Source organism: Scaptodrosophila lebanonensis, unplaced genomic scaffold (assembly GCF_003285725.1).
Source record: "Scaptodrosophila lebanonensis strain 11010-0011.00,11010-0021.00 unplaced genomic scaffold, SlebRS2 tig00000024-arrow-pilon, whole genome shotgun sequence".
Taxonomy (NCBI): Eukaryota; Metazoa; Arthropoda; class Insecta; order Diptera; family Drosophilidae; genus Scaptodrosophila; species Scaptodrosophila lebanonensis.
Window position 1 is genome coordinate 10309938 of NW_022060538.1, and position 23787 is coordinate 10333724.

The 23787-nt window shown below is 38.1% G+C and overlaps 3 protein-coding genes across 3 annotated transcripts; 1 reads left to right on the forward strand and 2 right to left on the reverse strand.

Moving 5' to 3' along the window:
• The first annotated feature begins 8715 nt into the window (after positions 1–8715).
• On the forward strand, positions 8716–9149 carry LOC115621350 (sarcotoxin-1B). Its single transcript, XM_030514972.1, has 2 exons — positions 8716–8885; positions 8951–9149. The coding sequence occupies exons 1-2, from the start codon at positions 8787–8789 to the stop codon at positions 9041–9043; spliced, it is 192 nt and encodes a 63-aa protein (XP_030370832.1). The 5' UTR covers positions 8716–8786; the 3' UTR covers positions 9044–9149.
• Positions 9150–10924: 1775 nt separating this feature from the next.
• LOC115621100 (sarcotoxin-1B) lies at positions 10925–11316 on the reverse strand. Its single transcript, XM_030514639.1, has 2 exons — positions 11183–11316; positions 10925–11117 (listed from the first exon to the last, which is right to left on the reverse strand). Exons 1-2 carry the CDS (start codon positions 11279–11281, stop codon positions 11025–11027), a joined length of 192 nt encoding a protein of 63 aa, XP_030370499.1. The 5' UTR covers positions 11282–11316; the 3' UTR covers positions 10925–11024.
• Positions 11317–14215: 2899 nt separating this feature from the next.
• On the reverse strand, positions 14216–14576 carry LOC115621082 (sarcotoxin-1B). Its single transcript, XM_030514612.1, has 2 exons — positions 14422–14576; positions 14216–14361 (listed from the first exon to the last, which is right to left on the reverse strand). The coding sequence occupies exons 1-2, from the start codon at positions 14518–14520 to the stop codon at positions 14269–14271; spliced, it is 192 nt and encodes a 63-aa protein (XP_030370472.1). The 5' UTR covers positions 14521–14576; the 3' UTR covers positions 14216–14268.
• Positions 14577–23787: the final 9211 nt, after the last annotated feature.

Genomic DNA, 23787 nt, shown 5'->3' on the forward strand with positions numbered 1-23787 from the left:
TAGCTCTCAATTTATACATATCTGTTTATATATATAATTGTGCTGTTTGGATTCGAAGAAAAATGCTAGCGTATTCGCACAATCAGCAAACGTCAATCAAGAAGATCTTCGCGTGTTGAAGAATTATTGATTTGTCGTTATTATGTAGTTCCCAATCAACAAAATTGGCTAGAGTTAATCTCCATTTGATTTCTAGGCTGACATCGTTGGTTGCTGTGACGGTGGTGCCAAGATACATAAAATCTTTCACCATTTCGAAAGTATAGTTTTCCACCGCGATCTGGGAGTCTGGTTGCCGCGTGTCCCTGCTAGAGGAAAACATATACTTAGTTTTGCTCTCATTTATCACCAAACCCACTTTTGCAGCTTCCTTCTCAATAGCCGCAAATGCTCCGGTGACGCCTCTCCTGGTACGGCTGATAATGTCTATATCATCAGCGTACGCAAGAAGCTGAACGCTTTTAAAAAAGATCGTTCCGCCTCGGTGTACACCAGCTTTGCGCACCACACTCTCCAGCAGGAAGTTGAAGAGATAGCACGAGAGGGCATCGCCTTGCCTGAAACCTCGAACGGTATCAAAGGGTTCGGAGAGGTCCTTTCCTACCTTGACGGAGCTACGAGTGTTGCTCAACGTCATTCTGCAAAGTCGCACTAGCTTTGCAGGGATACCGAACTCAGACAGTGCGGCATATACACGTTCCCTCCTCGGGCTATCGAATGCTGCTTTATAATCGACGAAAAGATGGTGGGTATCGATTTGAAACTCATGGGTTTTCTCCAGGATTTGGCGTAGCGTGAATATCTGGTCAGTGGTGGATTTACCAGGCATAAAGCCGCACTGATAAGGCCCAATCAGTGCTATCGCAAATGGCTTTAGCTTATCACACACTACGCTTGATATGACCTTATATGCGACGGAAAGAAGGCTGATTCCACGATAGTTGGTGCAGACCGTGGGATCACCTTTTTTTAGGACGGGACATAGGACACCGAGATTCCAATCATCAGGCATGCTTTCAGTTAGCCATATTTTGCAGATGAGCTGGTGCATGCATCCTACCAACTCATCGCCGCCTGCCTTAAACAGCTCCGCAGGCAGCCCATCTGCTCCCGCAGATTTGTTATTTTTGAGCCGCTGGATGGCTGTTTCGACTTCGTCATGGCTAGGTGACGGTACTTCAATACCATCGTCGGCGATCGGTTCTGTGGGGTCATCTCCGCTGGCGGAATTGTTAACATCTTCGCCTGATAGAAGATTGGAGAAATGTTCCCTCCACAGTCTCAGTGCCGCTTGCCCGTCCACCACCAGATTTCCTTCCGAGTTCTTACAGGCTGACGCTGCGGGCTTAAAACCTTGTGTTAGACGCTTCACCTTCTGGAAAAATTTCCTAGCGTCGTTCCTGTCTCTACAAAGCTCCATCTCCTCTCGCTCTCGCTTTTCTTGCTCTCTCTTCTTGCGTCTAAAAAGCCGCCTCTCCTCCCTCTTCTTCTCCCGATATACATCATGCACAGCGCGCGTTGTCGCCGTCTGCAGGGTTCTTTTGTACGCGGCATTCTTCGCTGCAGTGGCTTCGCGGCACTCCTCGTCGTACCATTGGTTTCTCGGTAGCGGCTGTTGGAAACCAATGACATCTTCTGCGGCTGTGTGCAGTGAGCGGGAAATATGTGCCCAAAGTCCGCTACCAGTATCGGTTTCCGAGAACGGTTGAGAAAGCAGCTCAGAGAGTTGAGCGGAGTAAGCTTCGGCAGTCTGTTGTGCTAGCAGCTTTCCGACGTCTAGTTTTCGCTGCGTGTTGGGGCGTACATTTTTCGCCATGCATAATCGCATGCGGACCTTGGCTGCAACAAGTTGGTGGTCCGAATCAATATTCACACCACGGAACGTACGCACGTCCAGCACACTGGATGCATGCCTTCCATCTATCACAACATGGTCTATTTGATTTTTTGTCATTCGATCGGGTGACTGCCAGGTAGCTTTGTGGATATCAAGGTGTTCAAATCTGGTGCTACTCACCACCAGAGTAACTCTAGCCAATCGATGCTACTTCAGCCTCAGTAGGCAATTGAGTAGCAGAGACCTTTCCCGAAAAACCAAGCTAACGCTCTACAAGACGCTCATCCTCCCCGTGCTGCTTTATGGTGCAGAAGCATGGGTGATATCGCAGACTGATGCAGCAGCTCTTGCAGTGTTTGAGAGAAAGATGCTTCGGAAGATCTTCGGTCCCATACGCGTTGGCGACGACTACCGCATACGATGGAACAGCGAACTGTACGAGCTCTACGCTGACATTGACATAGTCAAGCGAATAAACATCCAGCGGCTAAGCTGGCTAGGTCATGTCGTGCGTATGGAAGAAGACGCCCCAGCGAAAAAAGTTCTCGATGCGGATGTTGGGGGGAGACGACGACGGGGGAGGCCTTGCCTACGTTGGAAGGACCAGGTAGAGAACGCACTTACTACCTGCGGAGTGACCAACTGGAAGCGACGCGCGCGAAGCAGAGGCGCGTGGAGAGCTGTGTTACGTCAGGTCATAGCCCGATAACGGGTTTGAAGTCCAGTCAAGAAGAAGAAGAATCAACAAAATTATTATTAAAAGAGTAAGGCATTATCAATGAATTGTTATTGAGTCCCTTCAAATAATAAATCAACTATTGTACTTTGCCTCTGGTGCCTATTCGCATTAGCAATAAGGTGTTAAATGTGCAGCTTAAACACATAAAAGAAAATACTGCCTAAACGAACAACTTTATATATGCCACACCAACTTTGCTGTTTTTAATGCAATTCAAGTTGTGTACTGCAACATTTATTATATGTTTTAAGTGAAATACAGAATAATAGCCGGCCTTGGCTGCAGAAACCCATCATTTTACTCGTATCGTGTTTATTCGGAGGCTCTTAGCCGCCACATTGCCTTTGTCATATTTTAAAAACAAGAGGCAGTTACATATACTGTTGCCGGTAGGTGGCGCTGAAATTTTTTTCACTGTACGATGGCGCAAATGTACTTTGCTGCCGCTAGGTGTTTAACTACTAACACTTTAGTTGGCAACACTCTTTTACGTATATATGTATGTACATATACTACACTCGATTATATTTTCAATAGCACATTTTTGTTGTTGTTTACTTTATGTATAGCCATAGGGCAATGGAGAATTATTTTTTCCAAATTTTGTTAAAAATAAAACTGCTGCGTAGAAAGGTAAGAACTCACAATAAGCACAAAAAATAAGAAATGTACATTTACGCTCACTTACAATGAAGCTGAACTTTGTGGTCGGTTTAAATATGATGTTTTCTGCAAGAGGTACTAATTGGATCGTATGATGTGTAAGTAAATACGTAAATAACTTTAAAAACCTAGGCCTGAATTCCTCCCTAGACGGGCATAAGTACTATATGAATTTTTCATAATAAATTATTGCCAAAATAATGTTTGATAACTTTGTCCTATGTGAGTTCATCTTTGTTATAATTTTATTAAATTTTTTGTTAGAAGCAACAGATGTGCCGGGGTTCTCCAATAAAATATCTGATGCGTTATTCACAAAAATGTACAAATGAAGCCTGGCCTCAAACATTTACTACAATATTCTGCGAAATCCAATAAAAAATCACCAAACATTTGGGAAACACCGCACACTGTCAATTAGCTGCCACCGAATGAGACATTAAAGTGGTTAGATGTTGCAAATTAATCATCGAACACAAATGTATGTATGCATGTACTTTCGACAGCATGTCACAACAACAAAAACAATCTCAATAACAATGCGACAAGCAATTTATGAATGAAATTCCAGACGGGTTTTTCTACAGATACGACTACTATACGTTCGTGCTCTTTAGGAACTTGTAGGTGAATGAGCGCTCAAAAAGCTGGCAGTGTGGTGTCTCTATGATGACTAAGCGGGACAGTTTAAAAATGTATAACAATATATGAGTTAGATCAAAAAAGTTTCTTAAGGAAAAATAGCTGGAATACAGATTACTACTGGATTATCTCATTTAAATAACAATTAACTTCTTCTGAAATATCAGCGAAAAGTGTTAAAAAATCTGAAAGTCTAGAAAAATTAATTCATTATAAATAATAATAATATTTGTATGAAAAAACAAATAGATGGTCTTTTATGAGCTTTGTAGACTTTGCTCTTATAGTATACGAGTAATTTTTCAGATTTTGCTTAAAGTTCATTCATTTCATCTTCAAGTCATTTCGATAGTAAGTGTAGTATTTGGTTCGTTATAGGGATCCACAACTGTAGTGCTGAAATAAATATGAGAGGTGCGCTTTTGCTTAGCTTGCGGCGTTTATTTTTCGATGCCTTTGTTGCCATAATGCCGTCGATTTGCGTTGTCAAGTAGTCTAGTCTTATCAGTTTACAGGTCTGTTTGCTCTGATCTGTGGCTGCAGCTGCTGCGCTTTGTAATTCCCTTTGTGAAGCAGCTGCGTTGAAAGAAAAAAATCCCCCTTGCATGGGTGACGTGCTCTATTTTTATGATGGGTATCATTGCTTTAATAGTACCCTAAAGTCTTCCAAACTGCTTATAAAAATATACGTGTACCAATATTTACGTTAAATTATTGTCATCAAATAAAAGTAAATCAAATGCCGCGATGAAATGATAAAAAATTTGCAGATAAATGTCTTTAGTATTTAAAGAAAAAATATCCCCCACGCTTATTTTTAAATATAGCATATATAGTAGATCTAATATACTTCATAGTATAATTTATATAATTCAAGAACTTGTTCAACATATTATAAGCTGCAGTAAAAAACAGAACAAGTTGATCAATTTATAAGTAAAGCATTTGTTAGTTTAAAGCTCAACTGTAGAAATGCATGTGGCACTGAGTAAATAAATGAATTTCTATTGCAAAAATCGTGGAAATTCTTTATAATCCTGCTCCATCCTCTTTGTGACTAGCTGCTTTTAATTACCATTAAGAACAGTTGCATTTGTTGTTGTTGTTGTTGTCTTACTGAAGTGCTTTCAGGCGCAAAGCCTTCTCAGTGGATATGTCGCATTATACCGGTTTGTGCGCTCCCAGATATGATATGTAGGCAGCCTCCTGTCGGTTGTAGCTGTCAGTCAGCAGTTAATTCGAGCGATTTTATTTACATTGCACCAGAGCCAGCAACAACAACAACCACAACAACAACAGCAGCAACAAAAACTGTATAGACAGCAAACCGGAAAGATACACGGAACCAGCTAAAATGTTTGGTTTGGTGGTTGGGATGGGAAAGAGCTTTGCATTTGATTTGGAGCTGAAGTCAAGACCCATAAAGCGTTTGTACTTGTTAAGGAAATTAGTGGCATATCCTGGCAATGCGCACATTCACGCCACAGCGCATCCCTCGCCTGCTAGTTTAATTCATTTGTTGTCTATTGTTGTAAAATAAGTTGTTGTTTTTTTATGGTGGAAATTAAAGCCACCCAACCACCAACCGGTGGTTGATATGGCATGTGTATGCATGTACTCGTATGTGCGTGAGAGAAGTGCGTGTTTTAGAATAGATTTCAGTTCAAATACTAGGCGTGTACAGTTGTGCTCGCTGGCGTTTGACTTCAACGGCAATTGTGGCAAATTAGTTCGAGTCAATCAAATAATTAACATTTATAACAAAAGAAAATAATCTTCACAGGGAATGAAATTTACCTTACCACTAAATTGGACGACGTGCTTCGCACAAGTGGTAAAGGTTCTAATATTCCAATATTTGTAGATAGTCAACACTTTCCAAGGAATATTTAAAAAAATAATATGAACTTCAACATGGCATACATTTTAGGCGCTTTCAGCTAGTTTATGACTATTTCTTTAACTTTTCAGCGACGTTGTTTTACTAATTATATATACTTGTACTAATTATATATAATAGTATAAATTATACATAAAGGATAGCACTTTGTTTGATTGCCAATAGGTTTTTTATACAATATAGCTTATAGCTTATATGCATAGTCTAGGAACAATAGCATGAGCTAACAGAATCAAGAAAGATATAATAATATCTTAAGCAATGTTTTAACGATTTTTTGATGGTTTCTTCATAAAACCCCGAAGCAGCTATAATTTGAGAAAATATACCTAAAAATTATCCCATTTCTAAAGAAAATAGCTCCTTTGCTTACAATTATAAAAACAAATTTTCAAAAATGTTCTTGGCGACTATTTTTGAACCTACTTTCAATCGAACTTTCTCTCTCTCTTTCCTCACAGTAGGTGATTTTCTAGAACCAATAACCAACACGACTGGGAGAAGGATCATAGCTTGCCAACCTGTTTATTAAACCTTAACCCCCCATCGGATCAATGATGAGGGCTTTTGAACCTTTTCCAAGGGAATCTGGACCCGCGCATGGCTGCGGTTTGAGATAAAGCTTGCCCGACTGGCTTATACCTCTTCGGACATCGCTTTATTGGCTAGAACAAGAAGACGAATTATTTTTTAAAACTTGTTTCAATTATTTGTTTATTTCTTGAAGTTTAATTAGTTATGTTTGCTTACCATTTGTAATGTTATTACTGTTTCAATTTAATTTGATGCCAATACATATACAAATTGCATATCATATCGCATTATAAAATAATGCTACTCACTTGTTACTTTGTTATTTATCAAATTATTATTCAAATAATTGCAAATAAACATTCTTAATATGCCAAACAACTTCCATACATAGTATCCTCTAATCAGCGAGTTACCAACAGGGTTGTTTGTGTCCAGAGCATTATTCCCATAAACTTCCACCATTTGCACAAGTGTAAGAGCTCCCTTGATAATAGACCTTGTGCCACTGGGCCTCTGCGCCCTTTTGCCCTGCCCCGCTCTGCCCTGCCCTCGGCTGCTGGTCATTTTGATGGGAAAACACATTTAAATGTCAAAACACTTGTGAACCTTTTCACTTACAACCATGCAAGTTTGTAAGTGAAACCACTGCCATTGCCACCGGGTCATGTGCATATACGAGTATCTATGTATATTTGAATGTATGTGTGTGTGAATTGTGTAATTTGCTCTGATTTACTTACATGTGTGGCATCCTTCGTATTCATATTCCCCCTGCATGCGCCACGCGACACGTGACCACAAAGTTTACATTAAATTATCAGAGCGCTTTGAGAAAATAGTTTCAACAGCACAACAAAAACAAAACATGGCCAAAATTGATGAGAATTTAAATGCACGCAAAGAAAATGAAGTCGATGTCGTCGACTTCTAAAATATCAACCCAAAAGATTCCCCTCCAAAGTGTATTTGTTTTAGATCTGATTTGATTTAAGAAAATCATAGCAGTTACTCGTATGGCCAATTTGTAAAGCCCGCAACGACCATAGAGCAATGTTTTCCCGAAAACGATATGCGTGGACTCCGAAAAAAGTCTCCTCATAAAATATAAAACAATCTAATTCTCGCTTTTTTTTTCTTGACCTCGGGTCAGTTAAAGAACGTCAAAGATTCAAATCCTTACTAATTTACATCCAAATCTCAGCTTCTCTAAATGCATGAGGCGTCAAGTCACGGTCTTAAATTATATTTGTTAATTATTTATACCTTTCCACTACAAACATTTTAAAATGCATCACAGTTTCAGCTAACAAATGATGTCTCCTGCACTTGGTTAACATTTCATAGATTCCTTACGTACTCTTAAGTTACTTAATTTGTTCTCCATAAATAGTGACTGGCATATCTTCAAACAATGGCGATCACAACGGCTTTTATCTCTGTCATCATCTCAACTTTGTAATCATACTGCCCAAAACTTAAATCTATGTACTTATTAACACATAATGCTTCTCTCAATTCAAAACTTTCATCAAAAAAGTATTTTTAAATATATTTTATTCATGAATATTCATCTATTCATCTATAGCTATCTGTTAAGATCAATTACAAATTCATTTTGTATTAATTCACATTTTTTTACCATTATATTTCTGGATTTATAGTTAATTGACAATACAATTATTTTTAAATTAGTATAATTTGTTTAACTGTTAAATAAATACATTCATAATAGTAGTAGACCTCTACTATACAGAAATATAAAGAAAATAATATGTGTCTTTAGTCCAACATGATTTCATGCAATTTCTTATAAAACCTGGACTCTTTATTTCTCCAAAAATCATTTTTAGCCGACTAATATTATCGAAACTGTAGAATAAACACAATAAATTAGCATTGAGAGTTATAAAATATGTGGATCCATCTATTTCAACTATTATACGGTATAGCTGGTATATAATATTTTCTCTTCCCCCTCTTTCTAAAGAAACTACTTTTTAATTATTTCTTATTTATTTTAGTGACTTGTAGTACTTGGATATGCATCGAATATTTAGAATAATCTAAGCTATGTGCACTTTTGAGAGAAATGAGTCATAGCCGTTGAACACGAATTTCGTTCAATCAATCAATTAAAATGCTGCGACAGCTATGCTTGCCAAATGAGTCCACAAGAAATGTATACATACATACATATATAACAGAGCTGTGCACATCTCGGGGATCCCACATACAATATGTACTTTCTTCTCTGTATGGTTTCGGCGAATAAAATCCCCGACTTGCTTTGTTTCTCCCGCTCAGTAGATCACCGGTGAGGCCTTATCATCGCCAGCTTGTTCTGTCGCCACGCTATAAAAGCTTCGCACATTGCCGAGTCAAGGCATCAGTCAACGCTCAGCAACAGCAGCAGAAGCAGCTTTATTTCAATTCTACCTAAAACCACCTCAAGGAATACTCCAAAACTCAATATGAACTTCAACAAGGTTTTCGTTTTCGTCGCTCTCATCTTGGCCGTCTTTGCTGGCCAGTCCCAGGCTGGTTGGCTCAAGAAAATTGGCAAGAAAATTGTAAGTACTCGAACATCATTCTCTCTATATGGTATCCAATAATAATTATTTCTTTAAATTTGTAGGAACGTGTTGGCCAACACACTCGTGATGCCACCATCCAGGGTCTGGGAATTGCACAGCAGGCAGCGAATGTGGCCGCCACGGCCAGAGGTTGATGCAACTAATCCTCATTCTGTGTACCATAATATGTATTTATTTATTTATTAATATTTTGACCTAAGTTTTGGAAATAAATTGAAATTAAATTTCACTGATAACACATTTTCCCATTTTTGTATTTAGTTGTTTCAAAAAGAATGTGTGATGCATCTTGTAAGATTTTTGTATCAACCAAAATCATATTCAAAGTAAATTTGAATAATAAATTAATAGATTGATGAGAATAACTGCGCAAAGGCAGATCTGCCCAGATACGTATGTAATATACTTTTTGTCAAGTGTATTCAGGTTTGCCAGAGACTCGAATTGAAATGCACAGTTCCTCTAATTACAAGGCGTCTATCGACTTATGACAAGTCGCTTGGGAAATTTAGGGCTTGGTCGCAGCTTTGTGCGTCTTTTTAATGCCTGCGGCATGAAAATTCAAGGCACATGCTACGCATTATTGACAGCTTAAGTGGAGTATTGGAAGAGAATGCTGCCAGGGAGTCAATCATTCAATATTTGGCGCTCTGATTAGAAAGCACAAATGACAGTACGGCCGCCGTGCCTTGGGCTGCCTGTCAAATCATTTGAATAATAATAAAGATCAGCCTTTGTCTGTTCGCATAATTTATGCATTGATTTGACCCCCGACCGAACAGAATATCACATAATATATTTTAAATTACAAAATAAAAATCGACACAACCATACACATCTTGCTCGCACATCTAATTTAACAACTTCCTGTCGCCCGTTGCGCTGATTGTAAAATTTTACGTAAGCCGCGCACAAATCCTGGAAAATCATTTGTAATCTGCGAGTGGAGCCGGCGGGGTGGCGAGCGCATCAAAATCCAGCAACACTCGAAAATATGTTCAAAATTTTAATATGCGTCGCAGTTATAAGGCGCCGCTCCGAATACGAGTATGTGGACCCCTGCGGCTGCTGGGAGCACTTCAGAAATCGTTTACAAGCCATTGAGAAGCCGCCGATGTATCAATAATATTTGCTCAGGCCGCTTCAAAAAGGTGGTGAAAGTTATTTTTTAAAATATTCGCCAGCAAGTTGGGGGTTGTGCGCACTGCATTAAGCCAAAAATAATGTTTGACTTAATTCCTTTTATGGCTCAATATAACCATTATTCGCACTACTCGAGCCAGCAGCGGGCCAACCACGACCACATAATGAGCAAATTTAAATTCAATTCGCTTTTCACAACTGCCGTGGGTGCAAAAATGTTTACAGAGTGCAACGCCCCGTGTCAGAAACAAGCGTCGCATCGCTCTAAATTTACAGACTTTGCTGGCTCCTTAGCGACTGGTTGTGTACAGGATCTAGCTGCGAATTAGACTTTCTTAGCACTTCAGGCATCATCATTTCATTTGCATTGTGTTTAAAGTTTGGAGCGTGATTTATCATTTTTAAGCGGCTATAATCTGTTTGGGAAATAATTTTTTTATTGCTGCCCGTCAGCAAATGTTGTCATGGCTGTTAGTGCTTTTTTAAAGAAGGGGGTGGGGTTTAACTGCACATAAAAATCTGAAAGTGTATAGATTTTTAGTTATTTAATAAATCGCACACTGAGAAAACCTTGTCGTGTCAATTGGTGGTTACAGACACTTTTATTTCAATTCAATTGTCTATCTTGAATATCACATACATACTATGTTCCCAGCAAGAGTCATTCAACGGATGAGGCTGCTGGAGGCATTCCCTATGCGCTGCGACTAAAAGAGTCACCGGAATAACACATCTCTGCTATCCGTTATTCCATTTATTGAATGACTGCAAACAGTTCGATTGTCATTGGCAGTGCACAGCCATCTTCAATGAATCCACTTATTTAAAAACAAGCACTAACAGCCATGACAACAAACAAATACAAATATATATATAAATATAAATACAAGCAATTTATTTCCAAATCTCAGTTCAAAATATTAATAAATAATTAAATACATATTATGGTACACAGAATGAGGATTAGTTGCTTCAACCTCTGGCCGTGGCGGCCACATTCGCTGCCTGCTGTGCAATTCCCAGACCCTGGATGGTGGCATCACGAGTGTGTTGGCCAACACGTTCCTACAAATTTAAAGAAATAATTATTATTGGATACCATATAGAGAGAATGATGTTCGAGTACTTACAATTTTCTTGCCAATTTTCTTGAGCCAACCAGCCTGGGACTGACCAGCAAAGACGGCCAAGATGAGAGCGACGAAAACGAAAACCTTGTTGAAGTTCATAGTGAGTTTTGGAGTATTCCTTGAGGTGGTTTTAGGTAGAATTGAAATAAAGCTGCTTCTGCTGCTGTTGCTGAGCGTTGACTGATGCCTTGGCTCGGCGATATACGAAGCTTTTATAGCGTAGCGACAGAACATGCTGGCGATGATAAGGCCTCGCCGGTGATCTACTGAGCGGGAGAAACAAAGCAAGTCGGGGATTTTATTCGCAGAAAAACTACACAAAGCATACAGACAATAAATGTAAATGTTGTATAAAGCTATTCTGCCTCATATATGTATGTGGACTGGATGGAGCTGCTGGAGGCATTGCCTATGCCATTGCTGCTGGGGCTTAGAATTTTACGCTCGTCGTATGAGGCGTCTAAAGAGGGCACCGGGATCTCTGCTATCGGTTATTCCATTTACTGAATAATTGCAAACATAGAAATAGTTAGATTTTCATTGGCAGCTCGCAATCATCCTCAAAGAATCCACCTCTTTCGAAACAAATATGACAACAGACTCGTACACTTGCGAGCAGCAACGAACAAAATTAGTCCTTAAGCTGATTAAAATATTAAACCACGCTGCAAACACAATGCAATTGTATAATTATTTCATTTTATTTCAAAATCTTTAAATTTGTACTGCATTCTATACAAAAGTTGCTGTGAAGACATGAAGTTGAGAATACATGTATATACATACAAGTATATATATATTCATATATAATTGCATACGCACGGGAAATCTATGAAGTTGATTTCGCGGGCAGCAGTTCAAACGTCGATTTCATCGAAGGTTGTGCATTTATGTCTCTTAAAAATGGTTTTGATTATACCCAAAAATTATTTATAGTTACGATGATTTTCGAGTTAACAGAAATATTAGACTGGATAATATAAAATTAATAAAACTTCAAAAGTCAACTCAGTCGCGTGTCTTGCAGAATATTTATTGTGTCGAAATAAATTATTTCCTAATACTTAGTAATCAAATAGAGCAGAATGCTTTCACGATTAAACTTCAGCTGGTTGTATATGAAATATTTTGATTCGTACAGAGATCAAAAGATTATAACTTCGTCAAAAGCATTTGAAAATACAATATTTTAAATAAATTCTTCGCCAAGAAATGGCTGCTCGTTTGCATTCAAATCGAATGCTATCTATTCGTTTTCATCTAGCAATTCATTTAAAGAAGAATCCATATGTGTGCCTTATCTGCCTCACACGATCTATATCTGATCTCAACCCAAATGCCACTTAGGGGCATTCGTCTGGAAGTAGACAGCAATTCAATAATTTTCATTACTAAAGCTATTTTTTCACCCAATGTCAGGCAGGGTCCAACGTGCAGTTCAATGCATAAACACAATGCGCGTGATGGCACAATAAAAATGTTTTGTAACTCGGGGATACATATGGATATACATATTCGTATATACGCGTAGTAGTCAGCAGAAAACAATTTCATTTACGCTAGAAATGCGCCCAAAAAGCGATTCAAAATCTGTTGTCATACATACATATGTATACGAGTATGTATTTATTAAATTGTTGCAACGGATTGCCTTCGTCTATAGCTGTACGAGTATCTGTATCTGTGAAGGGGTGAATGGGTGAATGGGGTGAAAGTTCGCAGCCAGGGTCCTGGGCCACCTTTATTAATTCTGACAATGTAATGCGCTTGTGATGGCATCGTCAATGCCGGTAATAAATCTCGCCAGCGCATATACGCACAAAAATCCTTTCGATGGCATATTTCTGAAACCGAAATCCTGCGACAAGTAGACAACGGCAGGCAATTCGATTGTGTGTGTGTGCCTTCAGGCGCCGCAAACCGAATCCAGCTCATTTTTCATACTCACCCATACTCACAAATATAGCATTTCACATATTCGTTTTCGCATTCGTCGGTTAGTTCGTTCATTTGTGCGTGCTCTGGAAAAAAGAATCAACAAAAATATTTCGCAAATTGAATTGTTTTGCATTGTTGTCGCGATCCTGTGCCTGTGCCTGAGTCCGAGCCCGAGCCCGAGTCTGAGTCTGGCACTTGGCTCTGGTCAGTTCTCTTTTTCTTTCGTTTTATTATTTTACCGTGCGTGGAGAAAGCACTCTGTTCGAAATATGTGGAGTGCTTCGCCACTTTTGTGTGTGATTTATAACGCGTTTAGAATTTCCCTTGTCTGTGTCTGCCACAAAAATGAAATTAGAGGCGCATAGATAGGTATAGACTAACTACACATCTCTTGTCTACGAATATATGCAGCAAAAAATGTTAGCATAAAACAGCTCTCGACTGAAAGGACTTTAAGAAGAGATGAAAAGTTTAACCTCGTCAAAAATATCATATTTAAACATCTTAATTAAGCATAGGTGGAGATTAACAGAATTGGGTGTATATATATTATAAAAAGAAAGCAACTAATATTTGATAATTTGTAGAAAAGCAGCACACAGAAAACTTAAATCCTTCTTCTTCAGAATGAATTGTAAATGCATTGCAAGATAATACACTACAAATTATACGTCAAAAGGCCTCTAAAAAGTTTAGCATTTTGTTGCAGAATTAGAAATGTGTATAGACTTACTAAAATTGGAAAACAAACAAAAAATTCGGCAGGGTCATTTAAGTTTTTAAACCTAATAAACTTGAAGAAAAGATGCAACTTTTAGAAAATATTAACATACTTGTATATTATTAGAAAGAATAACTGAACAGGCAGAAAATATGGCAATTTAAATAAAATAAACTATTTATTTTTGAAAAATGTTTCATTTAGAAACAGATTAATTTTCATTCATTTTCACCATCATCAATGAATCCACTTCTTTAAAAACAAACACTAACAGTCATGGCAACAAACCAAACTGATTAAAGTATTAAGTTACGTTCCAAACACAATGCAATTGTATAATTATTTCAATTTATTTCCAAAACTAAGCTCAAAATATTAATAAATAAATAAATACATATTATGGTACACAGAATGAGGATTAGTTGCATCAACCTCTGGCCGTGGCGGCCACATTCGCGGCCTGCTGTGCAATTCCCAGACCCTGGATGGTGGCATCACGAGTGTGTTGGCCAACACGTTCCTACAAATTTAAAGAAGTAATTATTATTGGATATAGAGAGAATGATGTTCGAGTACTTACAATTTTCTTGCCAATTTTCTTGAGCCAACCAGCCTGGGACTGACCAGCAAAGACGGCCAAGATGAGAGCGACGAAAACGAAAACCTTGTTGAAGTTCATATTGAGTTTTGGAGTATTCCTTGAGGTGCTTTTAGGTAGAATTGAAATAAAGCTGCTTCTGCTGCTGTTGCTGAGCGTTGACTGATGCCTTGACTCGGCGATGTACGAAGCTTTTATAGCGTAAGCGATGATGATAAGGCCTCGCAGGTGATTTACTGAGTGGGAGAAACAAAGCAAGTCGGGGATTTTATTCACAGAAAAACTACACAAGAGAAGAAATGTAAGTGTTGTCCGAGTATCTGGGATCCCCAAAAGGTGCAGAGCTCTGTATGCATAAATTTCTTGTGGGTTAATATGGTCAACATAACTGTCAAAGTATTTCAATTGATTGATTAAACGAATTTTCTTACAATTTGTACATTTATGAATAAAAACGCCTATTGACATTGAAAAGCTATGAATCATTTCACGCAAACGTGGACTGAGTTTATAACTAAATATATTAATTGATTTGTTGAATTTCTTAGTTCTTAAAATACTCGTTGTTAAAATATGGGATTTTTAGTTAGATGAACGTACAGTTCAGAAAACATGACAAAACCAAAATAAAAACACAAAACAAATATATTCGTAAATAGTCCCTATGCATTTTTCAAGTTATTAAAATTATGTTTTTAGATGAATGTTTCTCATCATAAATAAAGAATAGAAAAGTTATTTTTTTTAGTCTTGTCCCGGAGAAAGACATTCTCAGGCTAAAAATTTTAATACTATGCTCGAATTGTTTGGGTTTTATTTATTACGAATTCAGAATACCTTCAATATTATGAATAACAATTATCTTTTTGGTGGTGCAGTGATTTTTTAAGCATATTATGTTTATAAGCTTTTGAATCCACATTTATAATATGTTTGTCGCTCAAATGCTCAACTACTACAACCGATAAGTATATAAATGTTGCCGGAATTAAAAAACAGCTCCTAATATTACTTAATATCGAACATCTGAATATTTGTTCCTATTCAACAATTCTTCTTCGCTGCTCATTAATTTTCATAAGGCGACAATCCAATTAAAATGCACATTACACACTCACATCAAGTTTTGACTTTCAATTAATTACAATTAAACGCTTCATGTGCGCCTTGAAAGGCGAAGATAAAAGAAAGTTTCCGAAACATTTTTCCCCAGCACAATTCATTTTTCCTTTGACTGGCTGGGCCGACAGCCATACGTCAAATTTTGGCTAGGCGTAAATTAATCTTTATCCTGCGCAGCTCAGGCAAAAAAATATATTAATGAGCGCATGTGTGAGCAACGGCCAAATTCTTCATCAGAACAAAAAAGATGAGTAAAGGCAACAGCCAGCAGACGACACCCTCATTAACGGGAAATTAGTTTGTATGCCAGGAGAGCGATGCCGACGAGTGTTCCGAGCTGATTTGTGGCGCCTGTTTGGTCCTGGTGTCAAAATGAGTCAAACAATGGCAGCAGCCATAGAAAAAGCCCATCTTCCCCGTCTCGAGGGTGATTAAAAGCGGAAATGAAGCAAACCAAGCGTCCGAGTCGCCGCCAGTTTCCTCTTATACGAGTGCGTCACGAGTCCTGCGCTTGTCTGGCCGTTGACATTTTCGTGATTGGCGCAAATCAAAGCTGCTGGGAAAAGGTGTCGAAATTGCAGCAAATTAGGCAAAAGTACGAGTGGAGAGAGAAAAAAATTGGTGAGGATTAAGCTGCCCTAGTTTTTCCTCATTGTGTGCGCATTTCATTTGAATTAATTTGCGGCACTCAAGTGCCACACATAAATCCTCTGCCAGCATCCCTCCTCCCGTATCCCCTCTTCCCGTGCACTATCTCGCATTGTTCCACTTTTGGTGCATTATGTAAATCTGTTGTCCTGCCTGCCTGTCTGCGAGTGAAGTGCGAAGGCTATTGAGTGCACTTAATTATGCGGAAACTCGAATGGTGCCGGGCTATGGGAATAAACTCGTATAAGTCCTTTGATTTAATTTCTGACTTATTTTACACCAAATTTGCGGCAATTATTTATGGGCCCCCACTCTTTTTCCACAAGCCTGTTGCTGATGAGCGTCAATTGCAGAAAAAAGTGTCCTGCAGACAATGAACAACTTAAAGAAAAATACGAGTAATAATAGTACAAACATATCTGAATGCCCAACAAAGTTCATGAGGACTTTGGTCTTACTTAAAAAATAAAATTGCTGTGTTCGCAGAAGTCTTCTTTAAATTATAATCAAATAATAATTATTAAACAATATTTATTGACGTCAATTGTACTCCACGGCTGAGAAGCAATTTGTGAACTCTTAAGTCTCTGGCAAACCGCATGGAAATAAATGCATAGGAATAAATCTAAATTGAAATTAATTGCAACATACTTGTATAAATTAATTATAAAATAACGAATTGAGCTTGATAAATCATTTTAATCTATTGCTTCTTATACTACCCTTCCGATTCATTGGAAATGTTTCAGTATTCAACATTTTATCAATATGAAAGAATCTTTTGTTGTGCCTCTTATTTTTGGTCTGAAAATATATGGATACCCAATCCTTATGCCTAATTCTTCTTGGCTTCCTTTTTTAAATGTTTGTTGGAATTAGATGGCGTTGTTGTTAATAAATAATAAATACAGTTTACGATTCCTTAAGTTCCTAGGACCTATGCCAGTTAGTTTGAAGACTAAGTTTCATTCATTATGGAATTTCGAGCTCAAACGAGTGCTTGAAACGCATTTTATAATAATTCGAAAGACGAACTTACTTCTCAATCCAAATTTGAAGTTTGTACAGTTGCGCACATTCCCCCCAAAAATGGACCCCAATTACTATAGAGGGCTCGTTCGTTCCATTCTACAATTTCAATTACCAGTCAAACAGTCAGGCCAGAACCTTGCACGCCACTTCCTTTTACCAAAGATAGGACGAGGACTGTTGTTGTTTTTTCATCATTGTTTGGTTTATTGATATGTTTGAAGTCCCTGTGGAATATTGGGCACTCCGCCTGTCATTTTGTGTTTGTTTTGTGTGCTGTTGGTTTTTGGTTGCCTTGCTTTTGTTGCTGGACCCTTATGGATGGCATGCCAATAATTTGTTTAATGGCAGCGTAAAAAATTAGACCATATTGAATGTCAATTGTTTGATTTTTTGATTATGCCGACTGCTGGCTGATGATCATTGTTTGCTGCTCGACATTGATTAAATATTGAAAGAGTAAAGTAGCGTAATACGAGGACGGGCAACCAACCAATCAACCAACCAGCCAACCGAATCCTGAACCTTTTCTGAAAGATGAGAGCTTATGAGTTTTCATATCGTTAACGAAAATTTAGTTTTAATCTGAACAAAATAATGAAAGAAGAATAGTCTACAGCTGTCGCTAAAACTGTTTTTTGAGACATCATTAATCAAAACTCTTTCGCTAAAAGCATATTAGCATAACAGGCAAGAAAAGTGCGCAGATTTTCGACCCAAAAGTTTTTCATATCGCCAGCATCTCGGTTGCCCTTTTAAAAAGCAAAGCAATGTCAGTTTACGCGTCAATGCAAAAAAAAAAAAAAAACGAAAGAAAATAAAAGGAAATTTTCATCGCAGCTTAAAAATTTGCAAACGGATATGAAAAGTCAGGCTGTCAGTCTGAGAGTCTCGGAGTCTGGGAGTCTGGGAGTAGTCGAGTCTGTCACACATGTGCCGCAGTTCTCGCGCTCCTAACAATGCCAGCAGGCCGCTACCAAAAACATCATTAATTTTTTTCAAGTTTCAGAGGCGGGGGCGTGGCTGATGATGGTAACAGGACTCAACGCCCAAATCATTTTGGCACGCCAACCAACATTTTCGTCAGCAGTTGTCACACTTTCACTTGTTGTTGTTGCTGCTGTTGTTGTATTTGTTGTTATGCTGCCAATGTTGTTGTTGCACGCGACATTTGCAAGCTCTCTTATTTTTGAAATTTGCAAAGTAAACGCTGCTATTGATGAGTGAAACATATGTTGAGAGCGCGTTATATCTGACATCTCGCTGATTGGCGCCAACCAGGACTCCGAGGGGTTGTCCTTTGGCTGTAAGAGATGACGCGTCGTTGCCCCGGAAGTGGAAGCATTTGCTCGTGTAGCGCGCCAAATGAATGCAAATATGCGAGTATTTTTTATTTAAACATTACGGTAATGGCATTGAGTTGTCAATAGGTGCTTCAATTTTTTATTGCTGAACAATGGAAAGTGTCCTGATTGTCCTGGCTGGCAAGAGAATGACGTGAGTGTTGATGACAGCTTGAAAAATGGCAAGAGTTGCAGCAAGCAATTTATATATATTCTATATGCTGCAATTGACTGGAAATGAATAATAACCTAAAAGTACGTTTACTTACTCACATGTGAAGGAGAATCTTAAAATTGGCAGTATAACATATTTGAAGGTAATAAGATATAAACAAGTTCGTACGCAGCATTTTCTCCCCCGTAGCATCAACTAAAGGAAAAGGAGCGCTGGCTGCAATCCATATCTACATACATATATGGCCTGCACCTGTACAGTGACCAACTTTTCTAGAGCAAAAGCCTTGTAAACGCTTTTTCCTACATTCACTACACCTAAGGCCCAATTTGTAAACTAAATTAAGTTCTACTGTTAACCAAATTGTTCGGCCAGTGCGCCATAATAAATTAAAAAAAGAAGAGTTTTCTCCACTGTCTATGGGAGATGTCTATACGTCAGCTGTAGAGCCATCTACACATCAGGTCAGCTGTCTACAAATGTGTAAACGGCAGATGTCCACACATAACATTTTATAAACGTCAGATGTCTCCAACTCCCCATGCAGTAGTGATCTAAAATAATGCCCAGGCATTCACTTTACTGAACAGTGTGTTTGTCAAACACTAATAGTCTACAATTTAATGATGGAATTATTGTTCAATGAAGTATTTTTTATCTGCAGATTCCATCATACAATCTTTAATATATTTCCTGCCATTTAAATATAATTTTACTTTAATTTTGTAACGATTGGAATAGTTATTTGAAATCTTGGATTACAATAAACGACACTCATGTTTGTGTGGATTCATGCGACTACCCAAGGAACAATTGAAGGTTTGCGCAAAATTGTCATTATTCTTAAGAGCTCCAAGTGTATGATATTTTTGAATGGTGTGTGCGGCACACAGGTATTTCCAGTAAAGCTCCAGGAGGAGTCCTGACATAGTCCGAATTTTTGATTTCCAACCAGTAGATATTGTTATGCTTTACATAGCATTTTTCAGGATTCCTCGAGGCACTTTTTTCATTCCCGGGCCACTATTTCTTAAAATGATCTGCGATATATGGACTGAATACATGATGAATATTGAATACAGAATTATTATTTATATTCAGGGGTGTACACAGCTTTTTCCAAAGAGGTGCCTAAATTATTAAAATGTCTATTAAATATAGCACGATGCGTTAAAATAATAATTCATGCATATGATCAACAGAGAATTTTCAACAAATCCAACTCAGTTCCATTTTATGGCGGAATAGCCATAATGAGACTTTAGATAGCGAAAAAAAATTTCTAAAGAATTTGGGCGGGGGGGGGAGGCATGGTTGGGGGGATTATCGCCTCCCCTGCCTCTCCTTACGTATAAATAGACGTAAATATTCGTCGATTCTTATTTTATTATCAAAAATACTTTTAATCTTTGCTACCTTGATAAGCATAGCACATATCGTGGATGTTTGAGGTGTAAGGTTTAAAATCCAATAACAAGTCCTGAGTTATATTAAAACGGAACATACCATAATCTGAAGTAAATGGAATATGAGAATACAAAGCGATCTCAAGACAATAACATTAGAACATGAAAGAAAACCGAAGAAATTTGACGATTTATATAATTTTTTTGGGCGTAGTACTCGTACTCTCGCACTATCAGGTCGATATTTAAGACAATGATGTCCAAAATATTTTCAGGCACAGTTAGTACCTGAATTTTAAAAGGTATTAAAATGAATTACAGTTGTTATGATTTCGTTATCAATAATTGCATTTTCTTTTGATATTTGTAAAGAACAATGTGATGTTATTTTTATTTTATATAACCACATTTGATAGGCTTTTTATTGATTGGAGGTACGTCATAAGCTTGGCTTTGTCTACAAAAACTTATTCCTCATGACAAGCTTTGCCAATCCCTGCCATGTTGGCTGACAAGCGACCATAAAAATTATTAATGAATTACAATAACAATGGAATGAATAATTTCAAGCAGTGCCAATAAAAAAAATACAGTTTCTCCCCCATGCTCGAACAAGGACTATCAAATTTCGCTATTAAAAAAAGGAACAGGAGCAGTTGCTTGGATCGCGTGTCGACCAAAACAAATCATTAATCATCGAACTGTTGCAATATCTGTGGTTAAAATTAATTTTGTAGAAAAGTACAAAACGCCAGTGGCGCACACTTGGCAGCGCCTGGCCAATGGGGAGCAGAACAGCAGCGTTGGAGTGCCAAAGGCCTCAGGGGGCTAAACAACATTAAAAACTACTAAAGAGGCAGAAACGGAGTCCAACTGTCTGTAGCTGACACATGCGGCGTTTGCTTTTCTGTTTCGTTTTTTTTTTACGAGCCGAGGACATAGAAAAAAACTTTCACACATTGTTGTAAGGATGTGTAGGAAAAACGCCGCGGGATATTTGTGACGGCGGCGTTGGTGCCAACCCCAGGACTAAACCGCCCGATGGCGTGAAAACGCACACATTAGAGTGGGAGCAGGGGTCGAAGACGGCAGCGGCAGTGGTCGTGGCAGGGGCAGGGGCAGGGGCAGTGACAGAGACTGTCAGGGCGTTTGTTGTAAAAAACGATTTGCGACGATTTGTGTCATGGGTGAGCTGCTGTTGTCGTCATCGTTCTCATCGTCTATATCATTGATACTTTGTCAAACGTGTAAATTACAAGGCGCATTTCGCGTTTGCGATTTATGGTTCACATGCAAATTTTCCCTCAAAAAAAAAACGGTTAGACATCATCATTATTCAAAAGCATTTGCAAAATCCCAAAGGGTTCGACGCGTGTGGCACACACACATGCTGGAAAGCTGCCAGCCAACTACTTTAAATTTCAACCAATTTCAAATGACTTCTAGACAGCAACACATATGAGAGAGTCGGAGTTAATGGAGGGAGGGGACTTTTGCTTGACATCGTTAGTGTAAATCGCATCATCAGCGGCATACGCGTATTCTGATTGATGTCAGAGACTTGTAAGTTGGCGAATCCATTGCCGAATCCTTTAACCATTCAGCGACTCACATGCGGTTTAACTTTAAAGCCACCATTAGGTGTCAACCATGACGAACCCTGCGTTTTGACAGTCGGCCAGCGCGACACCCTCGGCCGCCTGGCAATGTTTGTGCCGAAAAGGGGTTTTGCTCGAGTTTTCCGCGTATTTTCATATTTCGTAATTTTTCATAAGAATCTTTCACATTTTTTCCTTTGTGATTTATTGAGGCTGCCACCCCTGACAGCTGTGACTTGTTTATAAGGGTTAAGCTGTTTCAATTCCCACTCAGTTATTAGGTTGGATAAAGATGATAATGATAAGGTTATGACATACTGGGGCGTTCCTCGTACACATATTTTACATAACTGTTTGGCATTTCCTGTCAAACTGTACTTAACAGACACAATAAAAGAACAGACATTGAAAGGAAACTTTCTTTAGATGAATATTTGTTTTGTCTTAAATAAAAAGTCAAATGATATAGCAGTTCAATCTGAATCCAAAAGTTTCCAGTATCAAATACACAGTCAAATTTATATACGAAGACTGTCTTGAAACCAAATATCTGCTATGAAAAGTATAAATGAATTAAACTTTAATAAAAACTTTAAATATAATAACAACTTTTTGAATATCTTATTTGTTTTAAATACATTTCGTGGAAACTGGATGGTCGAGGGCTTGTATTTCACGCAAACTTAGCTACATTATTCGATAGTGCTTATAAGAAACTCTCCCTTAACTAATTTGATAACTTAATTGTATTCTTTTTCAACAAAAATTTACACAGACTTTCGCAGAAACAGATCTTAGCTGTGAGAGGCATTGAATTGTTTAAAATCGAAACAACTTCAGTGGATATAAATCTTCATAGGAGTCTGATATGATTAATATTCAAATTAGTTTTAAACTAACTGCAGATTATTCTACCGATCCTTTCAATGGCAGCTATAGTTAGCTATTAATGTAGAGCAATAGATATTTAAAGATCAGAATTTGTTACAACTGACTCTTGTAATATAATATATTTATAAACATAATTCACTAGGTTAAGAATTAATTGTTACCTTTGATAAATAAATAAACAAATATCCCAAAGATAATAGCGTTCATACAGACAGACGAATGTACGGGGCTATAGTATACTTGTATAAGTAAATGCAAATAATACATGTTTCTCTCATTTACCCTTCCAGTTAACGGTATGGGGTGTACAACAGTAAGTACAACTGTTTAATTCGTACGCAATGGCGAGTAAAGCTCAAAATTGTCCACTCATGTGCAACAATTGGTCAGCTCTTGAGCTTGACCACGTACCGCTAGTCATGTTGGCCATCATTTGTCAAATCTGACAGCAAGGATAGACAGGAAGGCTGGTCAACAAAATGCCGGCAGCTGTTTAACCTGTTTGAAGTTTTCTCTATTCATTTTTTGTTTTTGTGAAATGTTTTTGTCAAACGTACACAATCTATACAAACAAACGAACAAATGCCACTTATTTACACACAATGACTTTCAATTAGAGAGGAGCAGCAACACTGGTCAAGTGTCACTGCGGCAACACTGGGTGGTTATGTTAATTGGCTAACACGACACGCAAGTTTAACCCTTGCCTGACCAAGGCCACCCCAAACTCTATCTCCTCGAATATATGTATCTCTGGAAAGGGCCCAGTCGTGTTGTAATGCCAATTATCGTGAATGTGTCATGCGCCTGCAAATGATGCTGCAAACATCAAAACGCATTTTCTGCTCGTTAAGTTTTGTAATTTTTAATTCTATTTTGACAGCCCTTGTCCTTACCTCCTCGCAAGTGCCGCAAAGAATAGAATTGGAAAGTTTTGCTGGTCATTTGGGGAATTGATTGCACAATTGTGGACGCATGTGTCGTTTAGCCAGCTGATGATTAGATAGTTTCATGCCATGATTGTGATTTAAGACACAAAATCGATTTATAAAATGAGTTTCAAAATTTGAAATTAAAACCAGAATTTAATATACGTTGTGTTGGCTTGGCAGAAATCCCATTAACGCAAAAATTGA